This window comes from Arvicola amphibius, chromosome 10 (genome assembly GCF_903992535.2).
Source record: "Arvicola amphibius chromosome 10, mArvAmp1.2, whole genome shotgun sequence".
Taxonomy (NCBI): Eukaryota; Metazoa; Chordata; class Mammalia; order Rodentia; family Cricetidae; genus Arvicola; species Arvicola amphibius.
The window spans coordinates 64,650,783-64,675,442 of NC_052056.1; the positions used below are offsets into that span (position 1 = coordinate 64,650,783).

Genomic DNA, 24,660 nt, shown 5'->3' on the forward strand with positions numbered 1-24,660 from the left:
ACGCATGCCACACAGCTAGTACATTAAGTAAGAAGTAAGCATGTATGGAAGTGTGTGCATGCGCGCGCGCGCGCGCACACACACACACACACACACACACACACACACACTTCTACTATAAATCATGCATAGTCAGTTTCTTTTTCATTGTGACTTTATGGACCAGAGGAGATGGGGTATATGGATGAAGAGATAGCATGAACCATAAACTGAATATGGACAATGGCAGTTCCTTAGCTAGAGTTTCTACTGCTGTCTAAGACAGCATGACCACAGCAACTTGTATGAAAGAAACATTTAATTGGGGTGGCTCACTTACCATTGCAGAGATTCAATCTGTTACCATCAAGGTGGGGAGCATGGCAGCATGCAGACAGACATGGTACTGGAATAGCTGAGAGTCCTACATCTTGTAGGCAACAGGAAGTCAACTGAGACACTGGTGGTATTCTGAGCATAGGAAACCTCAAAGACCATCCCCACAGTGGCACACTTTCTCTAACAAGGTCACACTCACTCAAACAAAACCACACCTCCTAATAGTGCCACTCCCTATGAGATTATGGGGCCAATTATATTCAAACTGCCACACATTGTGTTGAACTGACCTATTTCAAATAGCTGTGGTATTTGAGTAGAAAGAGCCTGTTCTGAGGAGTCATGGTTTGATTTGGTTGGATCATTCCAGGCTTTGAAAATGGCTCATGCAGGCATCTCGCTATCAGAACAGGAAGCATCCGTGGCCTCTCCCTTCACCTCGAAAACAGCCAATATTGAGTGTGTGCCTCATCTCATCAGGTAAGCTGCCCCTTCCTCTCTACCTCATCGTTATGGCTCATTCTCTGGCTCTGGAAATAGATGGAACTGGACACTAATTTCAAGTCATAAAAGCCAGCACAGGTGTGGGTCTAGTGCTGCAGGACCATTAACCAAGGAATGATAACCTGTTGCTTGCAAACACTGGCAAAACCTTGAAGCTGACTTTCAATGAGTTTTAAGAAATAGATGGGTTGTCAGGTAGACTGGTAGAAGATTGTTTTGATACTTAAAACCTGATTGCATGTCTTCTCTTTCTCTGACTTTCATATAGTGGATGCCTTCTTTGATATTTTACTATGAGTTTGGGGTATTTAAGAAAACAGGATGAGAACACATCATTAAATAGCTTTCCCCAATACCATTGTATAACTCTAAAATAAAAATTCAAACACATCCGGGATGTTGCTGCAGAAGGTATTGTACTTGACTGGAGAAAGGGAAGGAGGGGCATGTGTTTGCTTTCCTTCCCTGCACTCTTTTCTAACCTCGTTTCTACCTACATTTTAAGTGTGATGATGAATAAAGCACCCAGCTTTATATTTTGTTCATAAGTCTTTTCCCCATGCTGTTCCTGGAATACCTGGTAGCTGAGCCTCTCCATGGCCAGTGGGTTGGAAGGCATCACTCAGCTTACACTGAAAGGGCAGTCGCATGACTCTCCATTGTGTTTCTTGGTGCCCCAGAGAAATGACTGGAAGTCATCCAGACTGAAATACCCTGTCCTTTCTGTCACCCTAACATCTGGGTCACATGTGCTTCATCCCTGGCCATCTACACCTGCGTTTTTCTATATTCTTAAGCACCATCACTCCCATACCCCCAAAACATAACTGTGACCCAATGCCTTAATGCATCTAGAATGCATTTAGAATGAAGTATGTTGGTTTACAATACAAGTAAAGATACAAAATTTGTTAGGGCCAGATGGATTATTGTTAAGACTCTAGGGAAGAGGTTCCTCCCTTCTATATTTCACAGCCTCAAAATATTACATATGGTTCTGTGTTCAGTTCTTTTATCCATTGGTATTCTCCACACATGCTTATTCCCGAGAGAGATCTAGAAAGGTAATGAGGTACAAGTGTTATACGAGCAGGCCCAGGTCCACAGGTCTCATTGTCATTCTTCAGAGCATGAGTCACCGGTTGTTCAAGTCCTTGAGGGGAAAGCCGCTATCTGCTTTCAGCTCGTTATCAAGCATTGTATCTAGCTCTAAGCTTGGCACTGCAGAGCAGTAGATGCATGGCTGCAGGATGCACAGATACATGTATGAGCGACTAAAATTCATAACCATTAAGAGTGGCAGCGATCCTGGCAGTTCACGAAGACAGCGTTCGTCCTGCCCTCGGAGCCGTGTTGGTGCCTTGTTTTGAATCTGTCTGTCTTAATTTTCTTGAAATTATATACGACTGCAGGGGGAAAAAAGATGAAATCATAATGTTTATGTCAGACTTGGGGAAACAATCTAGGCTCTGCATTCTTTCCTCGGTCTGTTTTCTCCTCCATCCTTTGTTGGAAGCAAATGCTAGCTGTTCACAGCCTGGTGGGCAACATCTGCCTCAAGTACCCTGGCCCATCTCCCAACGTTAACGTTCCTCTTGCCTGAGGCAAGTAGTTAGTAGCTGGGCTCCCAGGTTTTCCCTTTTATGTTTCTGTATAGTTGTAACATCTTTGAGCTGAGCAGGTGCCCTTGTCACTAGGGACTAGAAACAAAGCTAAAGCCATGTGGGCTTGAGTCTGCCTTGGCTACAGGAAGCTGCAGAACCATCACGCTGCATTCTCACATAGTCCTCAGATCCATCACTATCCAACAAACCCCAGCGAAAGTTCATTTCCCCCGAATAATGCAGATGCAGTATCCAAGCTGCAGTGTCTACAGCAGGCTTCATCTTTTGGTCTCTTCGCCAGTTTAGAATAGTACCTTGGTTTCCACCAGAAAAACAAACCAACTGATGGCAGAAACGTCAGAACTCAAATTTTAGAGTTGCATCTAAACTTTGAAGAGCACCAATCATTTTAGCTTAGTGTGTCTGAGAGCCGCTAAATCTCACTCCATTCCGGGAAGCACGTGTTGAGCTAGAAGAAATTAGGATCAAGTCAATGCTTGCCACGGCAGATTATCATAATGCTGCATTATGCTTAGAATATACACAATAATATTCTGACTTCCCAGAAAGGACAGGGCCGGACTCATTTCATATCCCTTTGTAATGAGTTTTGGTGTAAGGTGAGTGCTTCATAAGACCTAAGTAAAAATGGATGAAGAATCAAAGGGGGAATTAAGAACTGAGTGAGAGAATGAACAAATGAATGAAGGGTTAAGTAGGTCTTGGGATACAGTGAATTGCATCCTGTTGGGGACAAGATGCTGGGTTTGATTCTTAGCACTGCACAAGCCAGTAGATGGCAGTAGTTCTATCATTTGCGAGGTGGAGGTAGAAGCATCAGGAGTTCAATGAATAAAACAAGGGCCTGGAGAGATGGCTCATTGGGTCAGAGCATGTGGCTCGCAAGCTTAAGGACCTGATTTCAAATCCAAAGCACTGACACAGAAAGTTTGGCATAGATTTGTCTGCCTGGAACCCCAGTGTTGAGGATCAGAAACAAGTGGACCCTACTAGCTCGCCAACTAGCCACTTAGCAAAACCAGAAACTTCTAACCAGTTAAGAGACTCTGTCTCAAGCCACTGGTTGGAGAGTGATTGAAGAAGACAGCCTATTCTGGCCTCTACATGTATGTGCAATGTGTGTATGTACCTGTATATTAACATACATGTAACACACACAAATAAAAATTTAAGGAATCATACAGAAAAAAAGATTAAATAATTTCCTGAGGACATAGCTCAGTGGTAAAGTACTTGCCTAGCATGTGGAAGGACCTGATTTTGATTTCCAGCATCGTAAAAAAAAAAAAAGGTAAGCATACGATTAAAAAAAAAAACAGTTGAAAGAATGAATATATATGGCTAAGTTTAAGACAGGCAGTTAAACACGAACTCCTTCCTCAGCCTTATGTGGGTCACCCACATTACCTCCTCTGGTGGGTCACTTGCATCACACTCTAAAGCTTGGGGTCATTACAAGAGGGGGCAGAAAGACTGCCAGAGAGAGAATGTGATAGGGTGAGATGGCTGTGCCACACATGAACTCAGAAGTGTGGCAGTTGCCGGCACAGGGCATGCGCATGACCTACTATGCAAACATTCAGTCATGGCCTCTACGGGGCAGCCTCCATGAGACTCTACTGTCAGTCAAGGGCTGTCTTCAGAGGTGCAATCAGTGGCCTGTTACGCATGCCTCAGTGGTTAGCTTCACACGCATGCTCATATGGGTGGCTCTGGTTAGACCTGTAATGCAATGCTTTAAAATGAAGCAGAAACAAAAATCAGAACCCAAAGACACAAAAGTGGGATGGGGATTTGGTGCAAGGGGTAAGGGTCTTGGTAAGGGTGGGAGAAGGATATGGGGGGGTGGAGAGGTGAGTGGTCAAATGTATTATATACATTATATACACATGGGAATTGCCAAAGAATGAAAAAAAAATTAAATGAACTCCTTTTGAAATGTTAAGACTAGGGGCTGTGTGGCCTAGCTAAGCAGATTTTGTGCTTGTTTGCTCTCCACAGGGAGGGCCGAGCTGCGCTGGTTTCGTCCTTTGGTGTATTTAAATACTTGACCATGTATGGCATCATCCAGTTTATTGGGACGTCACTTCTCTACTGGGTATGAATTAAAATCATTTCTTCTCAGATCTCATTGTATTTATAGCTGTGGGATGTGGATCCCACACCCTGTCGAATGTTTATAAATACGTGACATTTCTCAGAAACAGATGCCCACAAACTTGAGAACCCGGTGTGCTTCGTGCAGCCTAGGCTCGCAGTCAGTAGCCCTGGATCTGTTGTCTAGGGTGTTGGTTTTCTCTGGATAATCCGAGACTCTTGACCTCTGCAAGCCTGTCTCTTCCTTGGGGTATAAACAGAGCTTGAGAGCAGCCTAAATATAACTCCGCAGGAAATGGATCTGCCTCCAACTGTGGAATATTTTTGGTAAAAGACTCAAAAGAGATAAAGAGGAAGAGAAGGTTTTGAATTTGATTTTGAAGGACAGGAATGCTAACACTCTCCCACAGTGGGGCTGTCCTGCAGAACCTACTCAGAATTTAATAGGGTTAGATACATCAGTGAAGGAGTGGTGATTCCTTAAAACAACAAAGGACTCTAAAAAACAAATGGTGGTCTTGGTTTAGGAGTTAGCTGCACAGAGGAGCTGTGTATAGATTAAAAATAATCTTCATTATTTCTAGCATAGTTTGCTCTATAATGAAAGAATCCAACAGGCTCAGAGGACACTTGGGGAATTCAGCTGTTTTATTCTTTGGGGAGGACATTTAGAGGTGAACGGGAGACCCAGGATTAGGGTGTATCGCTGGTTATTGCTGGCAAGGACACAGGTGGGAGGCTAAGTAGCCAGCAGGTAGGGAGGGAGTCAGGAAACCACCCTCAAGCCTTAGCTCAATCCAAAATGCAAAGCGGATCTTGCCCCTGGCCAGCTCCCCCCTCCGGAAAGTCAGTGACCCTATTTTCACGTCTGCACAGTTCCACGAGAGCTGTTCTTATTGAAAACTCTATAGCTGCTGGTAAATAGTTTTCCTTGTGGTTTTTTTTTTTTTTTCATGCAATTTTCCCACTCGGAGAAAGGACAAGAGACAGTAACCCGGGGCCAGGGAGATGACTCAGTCAGTGAAGTTCTTGCTGGGTTCAGAGGCTCAGCATCCACATAAAAAGCTGAACTTGGTTTAACACACACCTTGTAGTTCCAGTGATGGAACGCAGGGACTGGAAGATCTCGGGTACTCGATGGCCAGGTAGTCTAGTCAACTAGTGAGCTCCAGGGTCAGTGAGAGACCATCTCAAAAATAAATCAATAAATACATAAATACATAAATAAGATGGAGAGCTGTAGAGGGAGACCTGATCCTGACCTCTGGCCTCACACATGCATACACAGACATTTACCCCTTTGCATGCAAGTGCACACAGAATGTGTTCAATACTCACACACATACACACACACACACACACACACGGGAGGGAGTGGATAAAGGACAGTTGGGGATCAAGAGGCAAAATGTTCTACCTTTTCATGAAACTGGGCACAGAACTGAGGAGAGCTGGAATCCGTCTGCTCAGCAATTCTCCACTGCTGTCCGGAGCCTGATGGGTGTGTCATCTGAGCACCTCAGCCAGACGACTTTGGAAAGCCCAGCAGACGCTCGCTTGCAGACATCTGCAATACATCCGAACCAGATTACAGCATGGAACTCAATCATCAGCTATGGAGCAGGTCCCCAGGCCTGGCTGCCCAAGCTCCAGCAAAGACAGTCCCTAAGAATAAGGGTTTGACTTTTTGGCCTTATGAGTTCAGCTCCAAAAATGTGAACTGGAAAGCTAAGTTCTGTGTGTAGCCAGACTCGGGCAGGCAGAGATAGCAGACTAAATTCTGCGGTGGCTTAATCAGGGCACTTGTTCTCAACCTGAGGGTTGAAACCCTTTGTGGGGGTCGAGCCACCCTTTCGCAGGAGTAGCCTAAGACCATTGGAAAGAGCAGATATTTACATTAGGTTGCATAACCGTAGCAAAATTATAGTTATGAAGTAGCAATGAAATTATTTTAGGGTTGCAGCCTTAGGAAGGTTGAGAACCACTGAGTTAGTAGGGGAAAGCCTTGTTCAGTTTGGGGACATGAGTGAACTCCGCTTCATTATGCTGTCAGTAGTCCATCATACTCAAGAGTGGAGGCCTACACAGTTAAATGAACTGGGGCCTTGACTTTAAATTTTGTTTAAAGTTCCATTAGAAACTTTCCGACTTTTACATCTTGTGCTGAGAATTCAGCTGTCCAGACTGTTGTGATGCCTGCCATGGCCAACGTGGCCAGGAGGAGGCTGGCTGGGTTCTGATTATGCCACTGGTAATGAAGAGATGAGTTAAATACGGAGAAAATAGCCCCTGGGGTCATTTAGTCTAATGGGATACCGATGGGTTTCAGACCATGTTTTCTTTTGGAAAAGAAGAAGGAACTAGCAGCTGCCTGCCGAGCACTGCGAATGGGAAATACGACGATAACAGGCATGAGACTTACACTGGCTCTCCCTTCTTTCAGCAACTGCAGATCTTTGGTAATTACCAGTATCTCATGCAAGACGTGTCTATCACACTGATGGTCAGCTTAACAAGTAAGTGAGTATGCGTGTAAGTTTGTTTGTAAAATCCCATATATGCACAAATAAGAACGTTATAAGTAAATAACAACATAATGACGAAAACCTCACTGTGTTTGATTTTATTTAAAGTAACATTAGGAGCGAGTGGAAGCTTGGGGCGTCTAGCCCTGTGGCAAAATAACCTGATAATAAATAGGTCTTTGTCTTAAAAACTTGTCAATATATTCGTAGTTCTTTGTAGTTTTGTGTCCTGTCCATAGAAAAATGGGTAAGGAATCAAGAAAGGACTTTTTTTTTTTAAACCCAAAGGTCATTTTCCATTATTCAACTCCGTCTCACATTGACACAAAACTTGATTTTTGCTCCTTCTGTGACTCGTGACAACAGAGGCCACTGTTTTTTTCTGGTACCGTTCTCTCTAGTGCGAGGTGTGGCTCGCAGCAGCTGTTGCTCGCTTCCTTCTCCCGAGATGACGTTGATAAAGTGCTTTTGATCAAAGAACTCGGGGCTCGATGCTGACTCTTAATAAGCGAGAAAGGTGACTGTCTCAACAGAGAACATGAAGAAGAATGGCATTGTCACCTTCTCTTTGTTCAACAGTGAGGTGTTATGAGAAACAACAGATGAAATATCTGCCATTTCGGGATATTAATAACCTTGACAGTTTCATGTCGCATCTTAAAGTACAAAACTGATATTGAAGTCATCTATTTTATCTACCCAATGATAAAAACTTACCATTCTCTATGATATAGCTAATATCAATTTTGATTATTAGGTCGAAGTGCCTATTCCAAGCCTATTTTATATTTTCTACTACAATGTTATTAATAGTCACCGAGCTGAATAATTTTGAATTAGTGATAATGATTCTATGATGCTGGGTATTTTTTAAGCAATTTGAATGATTTATTTATGAGTGATGTTGGAAAGGGAAGGAAGCCCAGGAGTTTCCAGAGCTTACATTAGCAGGCGGTGCTATGGGCTGAAGGCCATGGCTGTCTTCTATCACTCAAATATCTCCTGGGAACAAGACATGGCATGTACAGATATGTAAGTAAATAACAAAATGATGGCAATATTGCCTTTCCCCAGTATAAGCTTTACACTGGGACTTGGAAACATAAGGAGTCTTGATGAGGGTCCTTGATAGAGGTCATATCCAATACTCGTCAGCTTTAAAGGAAGCAGATGAACATTCTCAGCCTGGCAGTCAAGACTCCACTCTCTGATCTGGCCTGACTCAGTTTTCAGATGATATCTCTGCTGTTTCCTCTCACTTACCCTACATTGCTGTCAAGCTGAAAATTTTGCATCCCATATTTATCTACTGCCTCTTATGCATGCTTGTTCCTTCTACTGGAAATGTCCTTCTTTGAGTAAAAGACTCTTTAAAAATACCAAACCATGTGTATGTCTTGTGTGTGTTACAGTACCTATGGGCTATAAGTACGCAGTACCCACTCTTAACCACTGAGACATCTCGGTAGTCCCGAGCACTTTTGAAACCTTCCCATATTTTTAGGGTTAGAGTGGATCCTGTTTCTCCTTTGAAGCTGCCACTAGTCTTTCTCTTCTCTCTCTTCTCTAATGACAAATCATCATTAAAACAACCAAGTCTCCTTTCTTTGAACTTCCTAAGTGTATGCCATCAGGCCGTTCTTTAATTTGAATTTGTGCTTCTTCAACTCATGAATATAACCTCCCCAACTAAACTCTAAACCTGAGCCATCAGCATCTTATGCCCCAGATGTCTATATGTGTCTAACACAGAGTAAGAAGAAAATGTTGGTGTGGGTGGGTGCTGAATGATGCTTTCCTATTGGGTGGAGGTTTGCTGACCCGAATATTTGAGAACAATGAATGGTAGTGCCCACTGAGCATGAAGAGAGATAATGGCAATATCTCTACAGTACCTTTTCAAGAGATCCTTATTGGTCCTTCCCTTGTAAAACCATTCCCCCTCTATCCACTACCTGCATATTGGTCCAATGAAGAACTATAGCCATGGTTATGAAGGGGTGCTTTAAGGAGAACTGAAAGGAGAGGTATGAAGTCTTGCTTCCTCTCAGGATTGCCACACTCAAGGAAAGAGAGTCATAGGAAGTGTTTTAGGAAAGTCTGGGTGATTTTGAGGGGGCATTGTGTATTGCTCACCCCTTCATAGTAATAAGAAGGAAAGAGAGGAGAGCCATGAGTGGAAGCCATCTATCAATTATCTTGTAGGTAAAAGAGAAGTCACAGAACTTTTTCAAGCTGGAAGTATCATAGCAATTAGCTGCCTAATGGGGGCAGGCTGCACAGGTCTTTATGGTGTGTATTCCAGGAGATATTTGAAGAAAACATTCCTGAGGAGTCAGAAGGAGAGCTTGCCATTCACATAAATCCAGATGTGATTACCATTCATAGTAATCCAGATGTGAATACCATGCACACCAGTCCAGATGGGACTACCATCCTCACCAGTCCAGATGTGATTACCATCCACACTAATCCAGATGTGGTTACCATCCACACTAATCCAGATGGGATTATTATCTGCACCAGTCCAGATAGGATTACCATCCTCACCAGTCCAAATGGGATTACCATTCACACTAATCCAGATGTGAATACCATGAACACCAGTCCAGATGTGATTACCATCCACACCAGTCCAGATAGTATTATCATCCACACCAGTCTATACCAGTCCACAGGGAAGCCCTGTAGAACCCACCAGTGAGCCCTGTGCAGACTGTCTAAGTTTAGATAGTTGCCGCATTAGAGAGCATCTACCAGGAGGGAAACAGCAACTAAGGTTAAGTAAGAGCTTTCCCCCTGGCTGCCCCCATTCTCTGAAGTAAGGTGAAAAGCAAAGGAATCTTAGAGGCAGTGAAGCAACTGGGTCTCTCACATCAAAAGGTGGGATCATTCCAACACCCGATACCGACCAGGAAAAGATCTACCTGAGCTATGACTAAGCTTATGGAAATGGGAAAACAGAATGTCTGAAAGCAAAGGGGGATGAACAAGCAAAAATAGCTGCTTCTTGCCTTTAGCCTCACTGTCCCAGGTTTCCTCAGGGTTCAGCCTGTTGACTGAACGTGCTGCATGATTTTTGGTGATAGGATAAGATGCTACTGTCCTAACGGGACAGTGTCTGACCTATCACCTTCTGAGAAACTCTTCCCCTTGAGGGAGCTATGGCCCTGAACCTAGCCATCCTAGTCTCTCCTAGTCTCTAGCTGAGCCTGTGCTCTGAGGAGACACTGAGTTTCACAGGGCAAACAGTTGGGATGAGAGTCAGCAGGGTAGTACCACGGAAAGGGGTGCGGCAGCCCCACCTTCATGCTGGTCAGTGGCCCTACCACTGTGCCGGTCTGTTCCATAACTAATACCATGCAAGTGAGTGCAGAAAAGCCCGGATTAACTCCATCCAATTCTGAAGTAAGGTTAGAACTGTGGCCCATGTTTTTCATTTTCTAAAGAAACCAGCCTTGTTGAACAGTTTGATTCTTCTCAAGCGCTTACCAAGATGGCCAGTCTTCCCAAAAGGTGGAAAAGAAGGACTCATTGTGAGCTCATTCAGCACGCCGTGAGTCTACTGTTCCATGTACTGTGGTGGCCCCTCCATCAGCATCCTTTTAGCTGAACTGTGGAACCTGGCAGGGCCATTTCACTCAGGGAAATTACTATTTCTTAAATAACTTGCCAAAGATCCCAGAGGTTGGAGCATATGCAGCTAATAATACAAGATATGATGCAGTGTTGCGGGAGCACCTTCTGCTCCTTTAGCCAATAGCCGCTGAGATACCAGCCCATTGGGGCGTGGTCTCTCTCTCTCTTTAAAAAAAGCAGCAACTGCCCTGAGCTCACTCTCTTGCTTCCGGTTCTGCTTCCGGCTACTAGGCTCCTTTCCTGATGGCCCAGAGGGCTGTTGTCTGGGACGGTGATCTGTAAGGTTTTCCCCTTTAAATAAATAACCATTCTATTAATCATAATTCCAAACTGGTATGAAGACTTACGCCTTCAATACAGTAAATAAAAAGTGAAGAAAAGATACCAGGAGGAAGTCAATTGAGAAAATGCTCAGTGTGCAGTCCAGCTTGACTCCAGTCTGCGTGGGAGTTTGAGCTAGGAACACATTTGCTGCCTTCTATGAGATCTAGTGAGACTACATCAAGAACATACAGGAAGGAGGTAATAAAGATATATTTCTTGCACACTAAAGGGTCAACAATGGGATCCCTTTATTCTCAAGCCATTCCCTCTCTCTTCTTCAGTGCAACTTACAGTTTTAATGTGTTCTCCTCACATAAATACGAGAAGCATCTATATTTGCTTGTTCATCCCCATCCTCACGGGTCACCCCCATGGCCAATGTCCTAAGAGGCGATACTCCAGAGGAAGCACCGTCATTTTCATTTGCCCCCCCCCCCCACAACTAATGATCTCAAACTTTCACTGTCTCTTCAGCAAGTCTTTGGAATGGATAACATGTTTATTTAGCATGGTTTTCAGACAGTCATTGCAGTAGCTGATGATGGGATCCAGCCTGGTCCAGTAAGACAACGTATTTCAGTAGATAGGAAGAGGCCACATGGAGAAAATTAGGTTAAGAAGGCATCCGTCCATCATACATGGGCATCTTTTACACAAACCTCATCAAATGCAGTTACCTTTTCTGTGTATGATCCTTTGGAGACTCTTGTGGGAGATGTACAACCTGGGAATCTCATGAGGAACACTCAGAGCTTGGCTTATAGATTTATGATCGCCTTGAAATTTGGAGCACATGAATTATAATGTATAATTTCCAATATATATGCATCCAATGATTTTGAACAATTAAAGATCATAATTTGAAATGGCAATTTCTCCCCTGTAGCAGGCTCAGTGTGAGGTTTGGTGAGAGATAAAAGTGGAACAAGGCAGGGTTTCTTTCGCAGGGAGTTCACAGACTGCAAGGTCGCATGTGTGAACAATATGGTTTAATGTACAACATCCTGCAGTAAAATACCAACATGAATAACACACTGGGTGAGCTCAGAAAAGGAAACAACTAATTTTAGGTGAAATATATTATCTCATAAGCCTGCATTTTTCGGCATACAATCTGAATAACAAATGTTATCATTTTCATTTTAAGATAATCTGGACAATTCTAACTTTCCTGCCTTGTTATAAACCACGCTGCTCTCCATGCTGGTTCAGGAATCCCACTGTGTTCTCTTAAACTTAGAAAATTCATCCTGTTGCAAATTGTGCAGTCAGAGACCACAGGCTTTAGGATCAGACTCTCTTGTGTTCATACCCTTGCTGGGCTACTCACTGTGTCCTTAAGAAACTTTAACTTGTTTATTCATCTGGGAAACTTACCTATTTTGCATTGCTTTTTAAGGAAGCAAAGATAATGCTTATAAAATCACTTGGCACAATCCCTGGAGTTTAATGGGTGTCCCATACCAGTAATTGTTTTCTTCTAATAACCAGGAATACAGATTTCTTGTTAGAAATACTAGGAATCTCTGATTCAGAAAATGTTAAAATACCCAGTGTAAAAATAACAACCAGCTGGTGCCACAATATTACAGCGTCACAACTCCCCCCAAATTCGGTGACTTATGTCACCAAGCAGTTTCTCTTCCAGTTTATGGGCCTAGATGTTGACTGTCATTCAGCGGATCTAGGTTTCTCGGCTATGTTTTACACTGGAAATAATTTATTTCAATCAAGTTGAGCTCAGATTAATCCCCTTTCTCATTCTAGGGCCACTGTGAAGGACCAGACAGAGTATTTTCAGCAGAGCCATGCAAGAATGTTTGAAACGAATGCTAACATCACCATAACCAGCAAGCCCCAATTAAATGCCATCTCTATCAAGCCAGTTACCCAATCTCCTATGGTTTTTGTGTTGAAGAGGGAGGCAGAGACTGTACTGAGCATGTGTGGGAGAGTACATCAATGAGAAAGGAGCCATCGCCCAGAGCTGTGATGGCACCTGTGCTGAGTGTTCACAGCCTCCTCGTGAACTTGATAGTTGCATCTCAGATGGTGAGGTGTAAAAGGCATCCTAAGCACTGCAGCCTTTGCCTTCTGTGACTTAGAGGCAAGATCGCTGCACATGCATCAGCGCTGCCCACTGCCCACATTGCATGAGCACTCTTATGACCATGCACATTATATGATCACCGTCCACTTCTCAGTGCACTCAAATAGCCACGATGCCAGCTACCCATGGTTAGACCAGATATCACAGGCTGAGGACACAACCACAAGAATAACTTCACTTCAGACACCAGGGCCAACATTTGGAGCTCCTAAGTCATCTGAATTTTGACTAGCTATCTATAATTTAGGATATAATATATAATATTATATTATAATCAATAATATATAATATAATATCATCCAATATTTAGTAATCCGGTGTTCAATAATTTGCTGATTCTCAGAGCTCACACAAGTGCGATATTTATTATCATGGTTTTATTCATAGAAAAATGATACAAGTTAGAATTAGACAAGGGGAGAGACACTGGGACAAACTCTGGGAAGGGTCCTAAAGGTTCCTTCCACTGTCCTTCCATTGTGAAATCCAACTGCTTCATCTTTCTGGCACACACGCGTGTGATAATGTACAGAATACTGGCAACCAGAGTTCAACTAAGTTTCCACATCTGGAGTTTGTACTGCGGATTCGTTATCTAACACAAGCGACTGAATCATTTGCCACAAGACTGAACTCAATCTCTGGCTCTTCTCCTCTTCCAGGTCAGGCAGATGTGTTGCCTGAAGCCCCAGTCTTACTATAGAGTTGGTCTATAGAGTTGTGGCCAGCTGCATTTCTGCATGACATGGTTATCTCCAATTCTCTTCAAAACCACAATCATCTTTTAAAAGCTACTTTTAGGTTTATTCTGTGTGTGTGTGTACTGGTGTTTGTCTGTCTGTATGTATTTGTGCCACATGTGTGCCTAGAGCCCACAGAGGCCTGAAGAGAATCAGATCCCCTGCAACTGGAGCTATAGACAGTTGTGAACCACTCTGGAAACTGAACTCAGGTCCTCTTCAAGAACAACAAGCATTCTATAACTACTGAGTTATCTCCCCAGCCCCTAGCATTAGTAAACTGTTAGCACCCACTGTGAAAATAAAGATGTTCCTTTCAGCTAGAAAATGTCAAGGATTCAGGGGATGTATCTCAGAATCTAGGGATAAAAGTCTGTCATCATATTCTTTTTTAAAAGCAAAGTTTTTTTTTATTAATTCTTTGACAGTTTCATAGAATGTCATTTTATTATATTTCCTCCCTATCCTTGACACCTTCAAGGCTCATCTTCCTCCTTCCAACTTCATGTTCTATTAATAAAATAGCTCATCAAGTCCATTTTATGCTGCCCACATACCCGTGGGTGTGGGGCCATCTGCTGAAGCATGGTCCACCTACTGTAGGCAACACCATTAAAGAAAACTGTCTTCATCAGACGTCATAGCAAACTGTCACCACCTCCTTGATTATGGGTGTGGTCTCATGGGCTTCTCCTCTCTCCATGCTATAATGCTGTCTTGCTTGACCTTATGCCATTATATATTATTTGTATAACAGAGCTGCTATAAATTCATTAATGCAGTGGTCCAGTCATGTCCAAATGACATTGTCTCAGTCTGGTCCTCCCAGATATCTGGTTCTAACAATCTTTCAATCACCCTCTTCTGTCATATTTCCTGAGCCCTGTGGGTGGTGGAATAGAGATGGCCCTTTTGTGGTTGAATCATGCCACGTATTTGCTGCACTTTGATCAGCATGTGTTTCTGAGTTAACAACCATCCACTGCACAGATACATTTCTCTGAGGACTGATGAGAAGGGAAGGTATAGGCTGGATGGACAGTTGGGAGAGAGAAAGGGGTAGAAGAAGGGATAATTAACACTAACGAGGTTTGAAAAAGCCATATGCAAACCCACTCTTTTTATAAGCTTCATATATATTCATATTCTATACACATACAAATATATATATATATATATATTTGTATAGAAGTATTGTAGTTACCCTACATAAGGGATAGCATTCCTAAAAGTTAAATAAAGAGGTTGCCCTATAAAAAGCATAGTGTTCAATAGGAGTGTCCAAGCGATAACCCCCCCCAGAAACCTAAACTATGGCCATTGCTCTGGTTTCCCACCACAACTTGGTGGTAAGACCTTGTTACTGAAGACACAACACATAGGACATAGAAAAATCAAATTAATACGGTCAAGGAAGCTTCCTCCTTGTTACCTATCTTTCCTAGCACTGGAAAGCGTTATGTAGGCTGCTGAGGGAAAAGTCATCAACAGAGTTTCATCAGCTGTGAACTTTGTGAACCACATAATGACTAGATGACTAGTATCTCGTATTGCAAGAATTGTTCATGAGTGCAATAGTGTCACAAAGGTTACAGAGGCAACCAACCACTTTCTGCTTATAATTAAGTAGAAAAAAATGTGTGCCTGATACTGTGAATATGGCTAAGAACTGATGTTTGAGGAACTCACAGGACCCAGGATAAACTTATTACCAGTATTTTGCTAAATGGATGATACAGGACCAAACTGTACTCTAAATTAGTACCTTTGTGCCCATCGTATTCCTTGGTAATAAACATAGTTTCTGTGCATCCAATCGACTTAGCACTGGGAAGTCAGAGTACGAGACTCTGCCTATTTCCCAGCCTCTAACACCTGCTGTGAAACACTGGGATGTAACAGCGATGCCTTAGGCAGTCATAGAGGAGCTTTAGAACAAGTTAGTTGGGAGGACCTTTGAGAAGCGCTTAAACATTACACCATACTCTTACTTTCCATGAAAATGTCAAGTACCAGAGAGTGTACGTCATTATCCCAGATCACACAGTGAACAGAAATCTATTTCACAGTTTTCTTATCCCAAAGTCCACATCAATTCCCTTCTACCTCACCTCCACACCCATGAACGTAAACTGGAGTACACATGCTGTAATTTCTTAAAATTGAAAAGTAACAAGCCGAGAAAGGAGATGAGGTGACATATTTGCAGACAGAGATTAAAGCCTGACTTATGTCAATCTTTAAATGAGATGGTCTGAATTGGTAACTCCCCATGCCTTTTTCCTGCTCTGTCCTGAAAGGCAGAGCAACATTCCATGCTCATTGGTCTGTTAGAGCACCAAGCATCTACAAAGGATGTAGTCATATTTAAAAAATTATATGTTCTTTTTTTTTGTATTTCCAATCACTTTAAATGACAAACCTTAGGGCTGAAAATGCAATATGTTTTAGCTTTATGATCTGAAAACAAGGTTTTTTATGAGCCTGCCTCCTGTACCAGACCAAATGGAATGTGTAGTAGCAATTCCCCCTGACATGTGTATTCAGAAAAGAACCAAGCACAGCATAAGATCTATCACAGTGCCTGGCCCATTAAAGTGCTTGGATACCATTGGTTGAAGAGCAGAGTAGATGCTTTCTTTTAATTACCATACAGGGATTCGTTAGGATGGTACTGCTCATCTTGCTTTATGTATCATCTCTGCTGGATCCATAGGAAAAATATGAGCATCTTGTAGTCAATTACAGGGCCTATCAGTCCTTTGCGTGTTACTTCTGAAGGTAAAGCCAAAGCACAGAGGAGACCAAGATTAGTAGAAATGGATGTGCGATGACATCATAGCTGGTGTAGGCCTAACCCTTCAGTTGGTGCTTTCTCAAGCTGAGTCTTACTCAGAGACTCAAGAGGCCACGCATCTCATCTTTCAGCCTCCAAAACGAAATTCTAAAGGAAAAACATATACCTGTCTTTCAGTGAGCATAAATCATGCCTACCCGAAGCTGGCGCCATACAGACCAGCAGGACAACTGCTTTCTCCTCAGCTGCTGCTCTCGGTCTTCCTGAATTCCTGCTTTACATGCATTGTGCTGGTGTCTGCCTTTCTCTCTGTGAAACAGCAGCCCTGGTACTGTGAGGCCTATCAGTACAGGTGAGTCCACTCCCTTAGGTTTCCGTTCTGAAGGAGATGTAAGCAGTGCACCGTGACATTATCTAACTTGATATCAACAAAAAAAACAATACTTTCATACTGCAAATCATAAATGATAGGACAGAATGCATTTAATGGGTGGCATGCTGGGTGAGCACGTGGAGTTTGCAGGGAAAGATCTGTCACCATGGTTGCTGATGAGATGATCTAACAGCTAGATGACTGAATGTGTCCATTCCTTGGGGCTTGGATTTCATGTAGACCAAGGCTTGGTTAAACAATCCTGCACAGAGTCAGGGGAGAACATCACAGGCTTTCTGAGGTGGAGGATCTTCTGGCAACTAGTTGATGATGCTACTGTAGTACAGGAACAGCCATAGGCAATATGGAAGTTCAGGATTTCCTTTTCCTGAGGAAATATTATTCTCCTTCTGAACTGAAGCTTGTACTCTCCACTATGAGCCTAATGGCATCAGAACCCCAGAGCACAGAAACAGGAGTGGAGCAAGTGACAAATAAGATCTTCATTCAGACTCCCATGTCCGCAATTCAAGTGTGACCTGGAATACACAGCCCCACAAAGTTTCAGAACTAAATGCCCCCCCCATTTGGAGCAAATATACACAGAGAAGTACAACTGTGATTGGAAATAGGAAGAAGCAGGATGGAGCCATTGCGGCATGGCCAGGAAACCAAGATGGCCCTGGGTCTATCACTATTAGCCCCACACCGGCACTCACCTTCCTCATCTGAAATGTGATGGGACAGAATCGCAAACTCTTTGGTATTAAGCTCTGAGATCCAGGGCCTCTAGCCTATGGACCCACCCATATCAAGACTATGACTGCTGGATCTTTGCAACTGAACACCTACTATATACAAAGCACATTTATAAATCATATAGACCCCAAGGTATTAAAAATTAAACCTGGCTGGGCATAGTGATGCATACCTATATTCCCAGTTCTTAGAAGTCTGAGGCAGAAAGATAATGAGGTCAATGCCAGCTTTCTCACTTTGTTAGGCTTTCTACTGTGACATAAGACTATGACCAAAAGAAACTTGGGGAGCACAGGGCTTATTTTCTGTGTACTGCTCTAGGATCACACTCTATTCCTGAGAGAAGTCAGGGAAGGAACTGGCAGAATCTGGCAAAACCTGAAGGCAGAAACTGAAGCAGAAACTGTGCGGGGGTGCTGCTTACTGGCTGGCTCCTCATGGCTGGCTCAGCCTGCTTTCTTCCACCATCTAGGACCACCCGCCCAGAGCATCACCACCATGGGCTAGGCCCTCTTACATCAATCACCAATCAAGAAAATGCATCACAGGCTTGCCTACAGGCCAACTCGAGAGAGGCATGTTCTCAGTTGAGGTTCCCTCTTTCCAAATGACTCTAGCTTGTGTCAAGTTGACATAAAGCTAAGCAGCCACTATTTCAAAGAAGGAGGAAGAGGAGAAGGATGAGATAAAAAAGAAGAAAAGGAGGACAAAGACAATGATGACAAAGAAGAAGGCAGCAGCAAAGAAGAAGAGAATAAAGAAGAAAAAAGAAGACGACGATGATGAAGAAGGTGGCAGTGGCGAAGGAGAAAGGGAGGTAGTAGGAAGAAAGAAGTAAGGAAAGAAGCAGAAGAAGTCATCTTACATTTGAGTTATTTGGAAAATAAGTTATAAACAGATGAAAACTAATTTAAAAGTTTCCAGCTAAACAAGAAAGTCAACTAGAACTAATTTTCAGGTTTCGTCATTGTGATAAAGAAGAGCATTGTAAATAGGTCAATCAGACCCGACAAAGCCTAGATCGTAAAGACATATTTTGCTGAGTAAATATTGTATGATCCCATTATGATTGATGCCCCCAAAAATTGTTGTAAATTAATACAAAAACCACAAAGGAGACTCATAATATATGGGTGAAAATAAAAAAAAAAAACTCAACAAAATAATGAGCTAAATGCAGCAAGAGGAAAGAACAGGGGAGGGGGACTAGAACTAATTCCCATCCAGAGTTAGATATAATGAGGGGTGAAGAATAAATAAAACTGCAATTAATGGGAATAATACATCCATCTCAAACTTTTGTAGTAGTTTAGGAAGAGCCGTTATTGTGTTATCAGAATAAGAGGTTTCAGTAGGGGACTTGGAAAAGATAAGACCAGGTAGATCAAGGGCAGAATATGCAAGTCTTCTAAGTGAGGCTGAGAAGTCTGAGTTTACCTTGTCAGTAAGCTAAAGCCAGAGACACCTCACAATCAGAAACACCATGCTGGGTCTTTACTACAGTCCCTTAGCTTCCGAGAAGAGAGTGGAGCAGGGAAACAGCTCAGGATGCAAGTCAAGAGGCTTACATCAATAAATAAAAGAGAATATACACACACAAATATACGCAACACAGACATATACATACGTATACACATTCACATAAATATCCACAATAAGCACATAAGCACATAAGCCTAAACACACATACATACTCACACACGCACACACACACACAAAAGCACACAAACAGACACATAAATACACATTTTTCCATATGGTACATTTACTGTTTGATTTGACAGCAATTTCCCTAGAAATTGTCACCTAAGGCCTCTCAAGACATATTATTTGTTCTACTTGGAGGACAGATAAGAGATAATTTTGATTTCTTCTGAATTTTATTTCTGTTTTGTCATCATGAGAAGTAAACATGACTTGTCCTGTCAGCCACCAACAGGGACAGGTTAAAAGCCGAAGTCACCTGGTAGTAATTAAATTACATTGTCATCTAATAGATTTTTTAAGAAAGTATAGAAAATATTCATAAATACTGGCAATTCTTTCATAGTGAATGCTTCCTGACCAACCAAAGTAATTTCTCAACCAATATGAGTGTGGAGCAAAACTGGACTGGAAACGCAACTTTGGTTCCTGCTTCCGTTCTAAGTTTTGAGAGCACTACCTTGTGGCCCATCGTCACCTTCAACTGTATCTCAGTAGCGTTTATATTTTCTAAGGGAAAGCCATTTCGGAAACCCATCTACACAAACTGTAAGTGTAAAAAGTTTAAAGTTCCATTCTGAGTCTTTTCCTGTCCCCCCTTCCTCCTCAGAGTCACAGTTTCCCAACAAATGAGACGTTGCATGTCTCTGGTGTAAAACCCGATCAAATGGCCTTAGATGGGAGAGAGAGTACCCAAGGGCAGAAAACCTGCTCATTTGAGGATATACAGATATTAAATGTTCAAATGAGTCATTCGACACACAAGCTTATATATCAAGAGATTTTGTAGAAGGCTTTTAAGGAACTCACAAAACCTCTTAGTAGCTTCATAAAGCTGGGACAGTTACATTAAGTCTTTTATGCCCCAGTTTCCTCATGTGTAGAATGGAAATGTTGTATGACCTTCAGTCTTGTGGTAAGAATTAAATAAAGCATTTTATGAAAAGGGCCTAGTGAAACACATAGGAATATCTTCACATTTATAATATGTGCTTTTTTTAAAAAAAAATATGCCTGTCTTCTCCAATACATTTCTCTAAGTAAAATAAAGGCAAATCCAAAACAAAAGCCCAAGGTGTTCGAAGCTACAATCAAGACCTAGGGTCAGGTAAACAAACCATCCAGAGTGTGTCCTTTCACACCTTTGAAAGCAGAAGTAGACACTGTTAGTGATTATGGCAGTTCAAGCAGAGCCTTAGGAAGTTCAGGTGTGTGAACATCTGTCTACCACACAGCTGGCTTTGCCATATCAGCATTGTTAAGTAATTCCACGTCAAAGCGTCCTCATGCTGCCAGGCAGTATAGCTTAGTTACTAGACTCCTCGCCTCACGTGCCAGAAACCCCGAGTTTAGTCCCCAGTACCACATAAAGCTAGGAGTGGTGTCGCATGCCTACACTCTTAGCATTTAGGGGGTAGAAGCAAGAGGATGGGAGGTCAAGGGCATCTGGGCTACATGGCAAATCTGAAGCAGTTTGGGTTACAAAGCATTAAAGCAAAAGCAAAAACTCCTATAAATCATTTCAACTGACCTCCGATTTCCTTGAGAAAACCAGCATAACTGTTTGGTAAAATCAGGTGAAAATAAGTATTTCAGCTTTTGAGATATGATTTATATTGATTTCAGAATATTTGTAGCAATTTTAATTGTTGCTTTTTAGTTGTTTTGTAACAGTACAGCCAATAAGGAATATGAAAATGCTTACTAAAACCAAACTTTTGCTGATCTGATAAGACTTTTTAAAGCATGGTATTTAATTTAGCTTTAATTTGATCTTTTATCAACAATGAAGAGAAATAGATATCTGTACTATTAACCATGTTGTCTCTGACTTGTTTGTATACATTTAATCTATTTTCATATTAGGTTTCTGCTACTTTCCTTATTTTTCTGTATGTAGTTGTTTTTTCTCATTGCCTTTATGCACAGAAAGGTTTTTCTAATTGCAAAACAGAACAGATTAAACTTACTTATTTTAATGCTTTTTAAATTTTAATACAGTGAGGTATGTTTACTGTGAGTCAAGTTAGTCTACCCAAGTAATCAATTTTTCTAGCAGATTTTTGTACTATTGAATATCTAATATTCCTCCCATTCACTTATTCCCTCACTGAGAGTAATACCAGCCTCATCATATCTATGTTCATGTAAGTCATTGTTTAATTCTAGGTAATTTGTATTATATAATGTACCTTTGTGTTACCTGCACATATTACATATGTGTGTAGAGCAGGTCGGCTTCCACACTGTCTTTTCTAGCTCACTGGTCCTGTGTGCAGTGGCGCTTTACCAACTATCGCTTCCTGGTGTATTAATAAGCAGCATGTGGGTGGCAGGCTCTCGTCTCTCTTCATTTTTTACAGTATCTCACTTTCACGTTTTCTCTTCCATATGAATTGTAGAATAATGTGCCCAGCTTCAACATTTCTCCCTTGGGGTCTTGACACCTTGGGAAGAATTTATGGATTTATATAATTTAATCTTCCCACACAGGAGCATTCCACATTCCTTTCTTATTTTCTTATTCTTGTGGCCAAGGATGTGACCAGAAAGCGCCTAGTGGGGGAGGTGCTTGTCTGCGTTACAGTTTGGGGGATGCAGGACTCACAGCTGATGCCACCTTCCTTTTCCAGCTCCTGGGTCCTGAAAACCCCACAGTGGAACAAATGCAAAGACTGCATTGCTGTCTCCTGTGATCATAGGCTCATTGCTCTATTTGGGAGCAATCCTCTCTCTCTTTCTCTCTCTCTCATCTCTCTCTATCTCTATCTCTGCCTCACCCTCCTTCTAAGTAAGTGAGGTCATCCTTCTGAGAATGGATGGATAAATGCTAAGATGGGTACAGGTACTTAAATGTGAGGCCAACCCGTAGAGTCATCAGAAAGAGTTTCTGTGGACTCATCTTGGGTTCTAGTTGGTCCAGATACAGAAAACCTAGGTAGTGGTGCTTGGCTTCTCAGACACACCTCATGAGGATTTAAGAATCATCTCTATAGTGGTAACATGGAGTGGATTCTAGTATTTTGGGCCTGCCCCTATCAAAAACATTTCCAAGGCACTATTTGCAGACTTCCTTGGTTAGCCACAGGAGCAGGTGGGCTTTTGGTGGTAAGAATGGGAATTTTGATATGATACACCAGGGAGGTTTATGTCCCAATAGTCAAGCAGTGGTGGATACAGGAAGAGAGGAGCCTAGCACCTTTGAACATTTTCTTCTTTTTTAAAATAAGGTTTATTTATTATTTTACAGTGTTCTACCTGCACACAGGTCAGAAGAAAGCACCAGATCTCATTACAGTTGGTTGTGAGCCACCATGTGGTTGCTGAGAATTGAGCTCAGGACCTCTGGAAGAGCAGCCAGTGCTCTTACCTGCTGAGCTAACTCTCTAGCTCCAAATACTTATTTCTAACTTCCCTTTCCAAAGTCAGAGTCCCTAAACCCCAGATGCAGTCACTTTGGAGCAACTGCAGCCTAACTGATAGATCAATTGAGACCATACAAATCAGAATGTGATGTGTGATATGAAATAAGCTTTGAAAGGGCGGATTAAGGAGTTGGAAGGAAAGTGGTATGTGAATTCGGCTCTTTAAGTACAGGAAAACAGAACGGACCATGGCAGAAGGAATATTGTCTACCCTTGGCAGTAAGTGAGCTCTTGGTAGGGAACAGAATGGAGGTGGACAGAGGGCTTCAGAAAGGCTGTTGGGCCTGACCCTGGAAAGCCCTGAGTGTCAGTGGCAGATTCTTGTACCTTATTCTCCTGAGAGTGAAATATAAGAAGCTATGGGTACTGGGTGAGTCCCACGTGGGTGTGTTTCACTAGATGGTGTGATCATGCGCGGGGCTTCTCTGGCATCTATTCAGATGGGCTAGTCATGGCAAGATGTTTGCACCCAAGACACCCCCAGTGAAGATGAGTTCTGCCTGGAAGTTTCTATAACATGTTTGATTCTATCTTTACATGGAAGGATTTGATTTTTTAATATGACACCTTTATCTTGCAAACATTAGAACATATTTTGAAACATATGATGATGTCTCAAACATCTGAAGATCCACCTAGCACTTGCCCGACACGAACTGATTGCTAACATGTGCCAAGTTCTGCGAGGCGTTCTCTTAGCACCTGAAAATCGTGTTTTGTGTGTCTGCAGATTTGTTCTCACTTCTGTTGACATCTGCTGTGGGCCTCACCATTTTCCTTCTCTTCTCTGATTTTCCAGCTATATACCGTGGAATGGAGGTAAGTGTTGTACATTATGCATCCGTTACGACTCAGACGTGCCAAAGCTGCACTTGCGTTGCCAGTCCTAAGTCAATCATTCTCTCTGACTCACTAAACACCACGAACTTTTATTCTCTAGAAGAGAAATATTTCTGTATTTCACATACATTTTCATATAAATAGTGTCATCTTTTAGCATGTTTATAGTGTTAATGCCTAAAACATTGTTTGGGACCAGAGAGATGACATGTTGAGAAAATGTGCCTGCTACTGAGCCTGATGACCAGAGAGTTCATTCCCTGGGACCCACAAGGTAGAAGGAGAGAACCAGCTCCCACACATTGACCTGTGACGTGTACATGTATGTTATGGCATGTATGTCCCTTTATACACATATATACACACGGCCACACTCATGTTTGCACGTCAAATGTAAGAAAATGTTTTTAACTATCTTGTATAAAAACTTTGTCTTTCCATATTTTATCAATACAGTGAAAACAATGCACCAATATAATTAATTCTCAAGCTTAGCTGTTTAAAAATCTAAGAGAATTAAAGAGAATCTAAGTAGAGCTGGGAGAGATGTAGGAAGGAATTCTCACTGTCACTGTGACAACCGCGAGGGCTTCATGGGAAGAAACCTGGTTGGTGCGGGCCCACACACAGGCTGGATCTTGCCAGGTCAGGCTGTTTCTGCTGGGCAGAACTGCCTCAGCACTAGGAGAAAGGGCTGAGGAGCTTTTGTTTCTAAAAGAACAACTTTGGGTGTGGAAATGGAAAGAATGTGGGGTGATAGGGATAAAAAAACTCCAAGAAAGGCTTGCTTTGCAGAACAACTCTACAGAACTGTAGGAAAGTATTTAAAGCAGAGTCAGGTGCCAGACTGTGGAGTTTGGAGACAGGACACGAAGGGAGG

General features: G+C 42.3%; 1 protein-coding gene across 1 annotated transcript in view; it reads left to right on the forward strand.

Moving 5' to 3' along the window:
• Positions 1 to 24,660, forward strand: part of Atp13a5 (ATPase 13A5) — a 98,588-nt gene that overhangs the window by 70,514 nt on the left and 3,414 nt on the right. The window contains exons 23-28 of the mRNA XM_042055824.1: positions 689 to 798; positions 4,449 to 4,545; positions 6,988 to 7,060; positions 16,857 to 17,031; positions 19,862 to 20,064; positions 23,671 to 23,759. Coding sequence (XP_041911758.1) covers positions 689 to 798; positions 4,449 to 4,545; positions 6,988 to 7,060; positions 16,857 to 17,031; positions 19,862 to 20,064; positions 23,671 to 23,759 — 747 coding nt within the window. The remainder of the gene's footprint in view (positions 1 to 688; positions 799 to 4,448; positions 4,546 to 6,987; positions 7,061 to 16,856; positions 17,032 to 19,861; positions 20,065 to 23,670; positions 23,760 to 24,660) is intronic.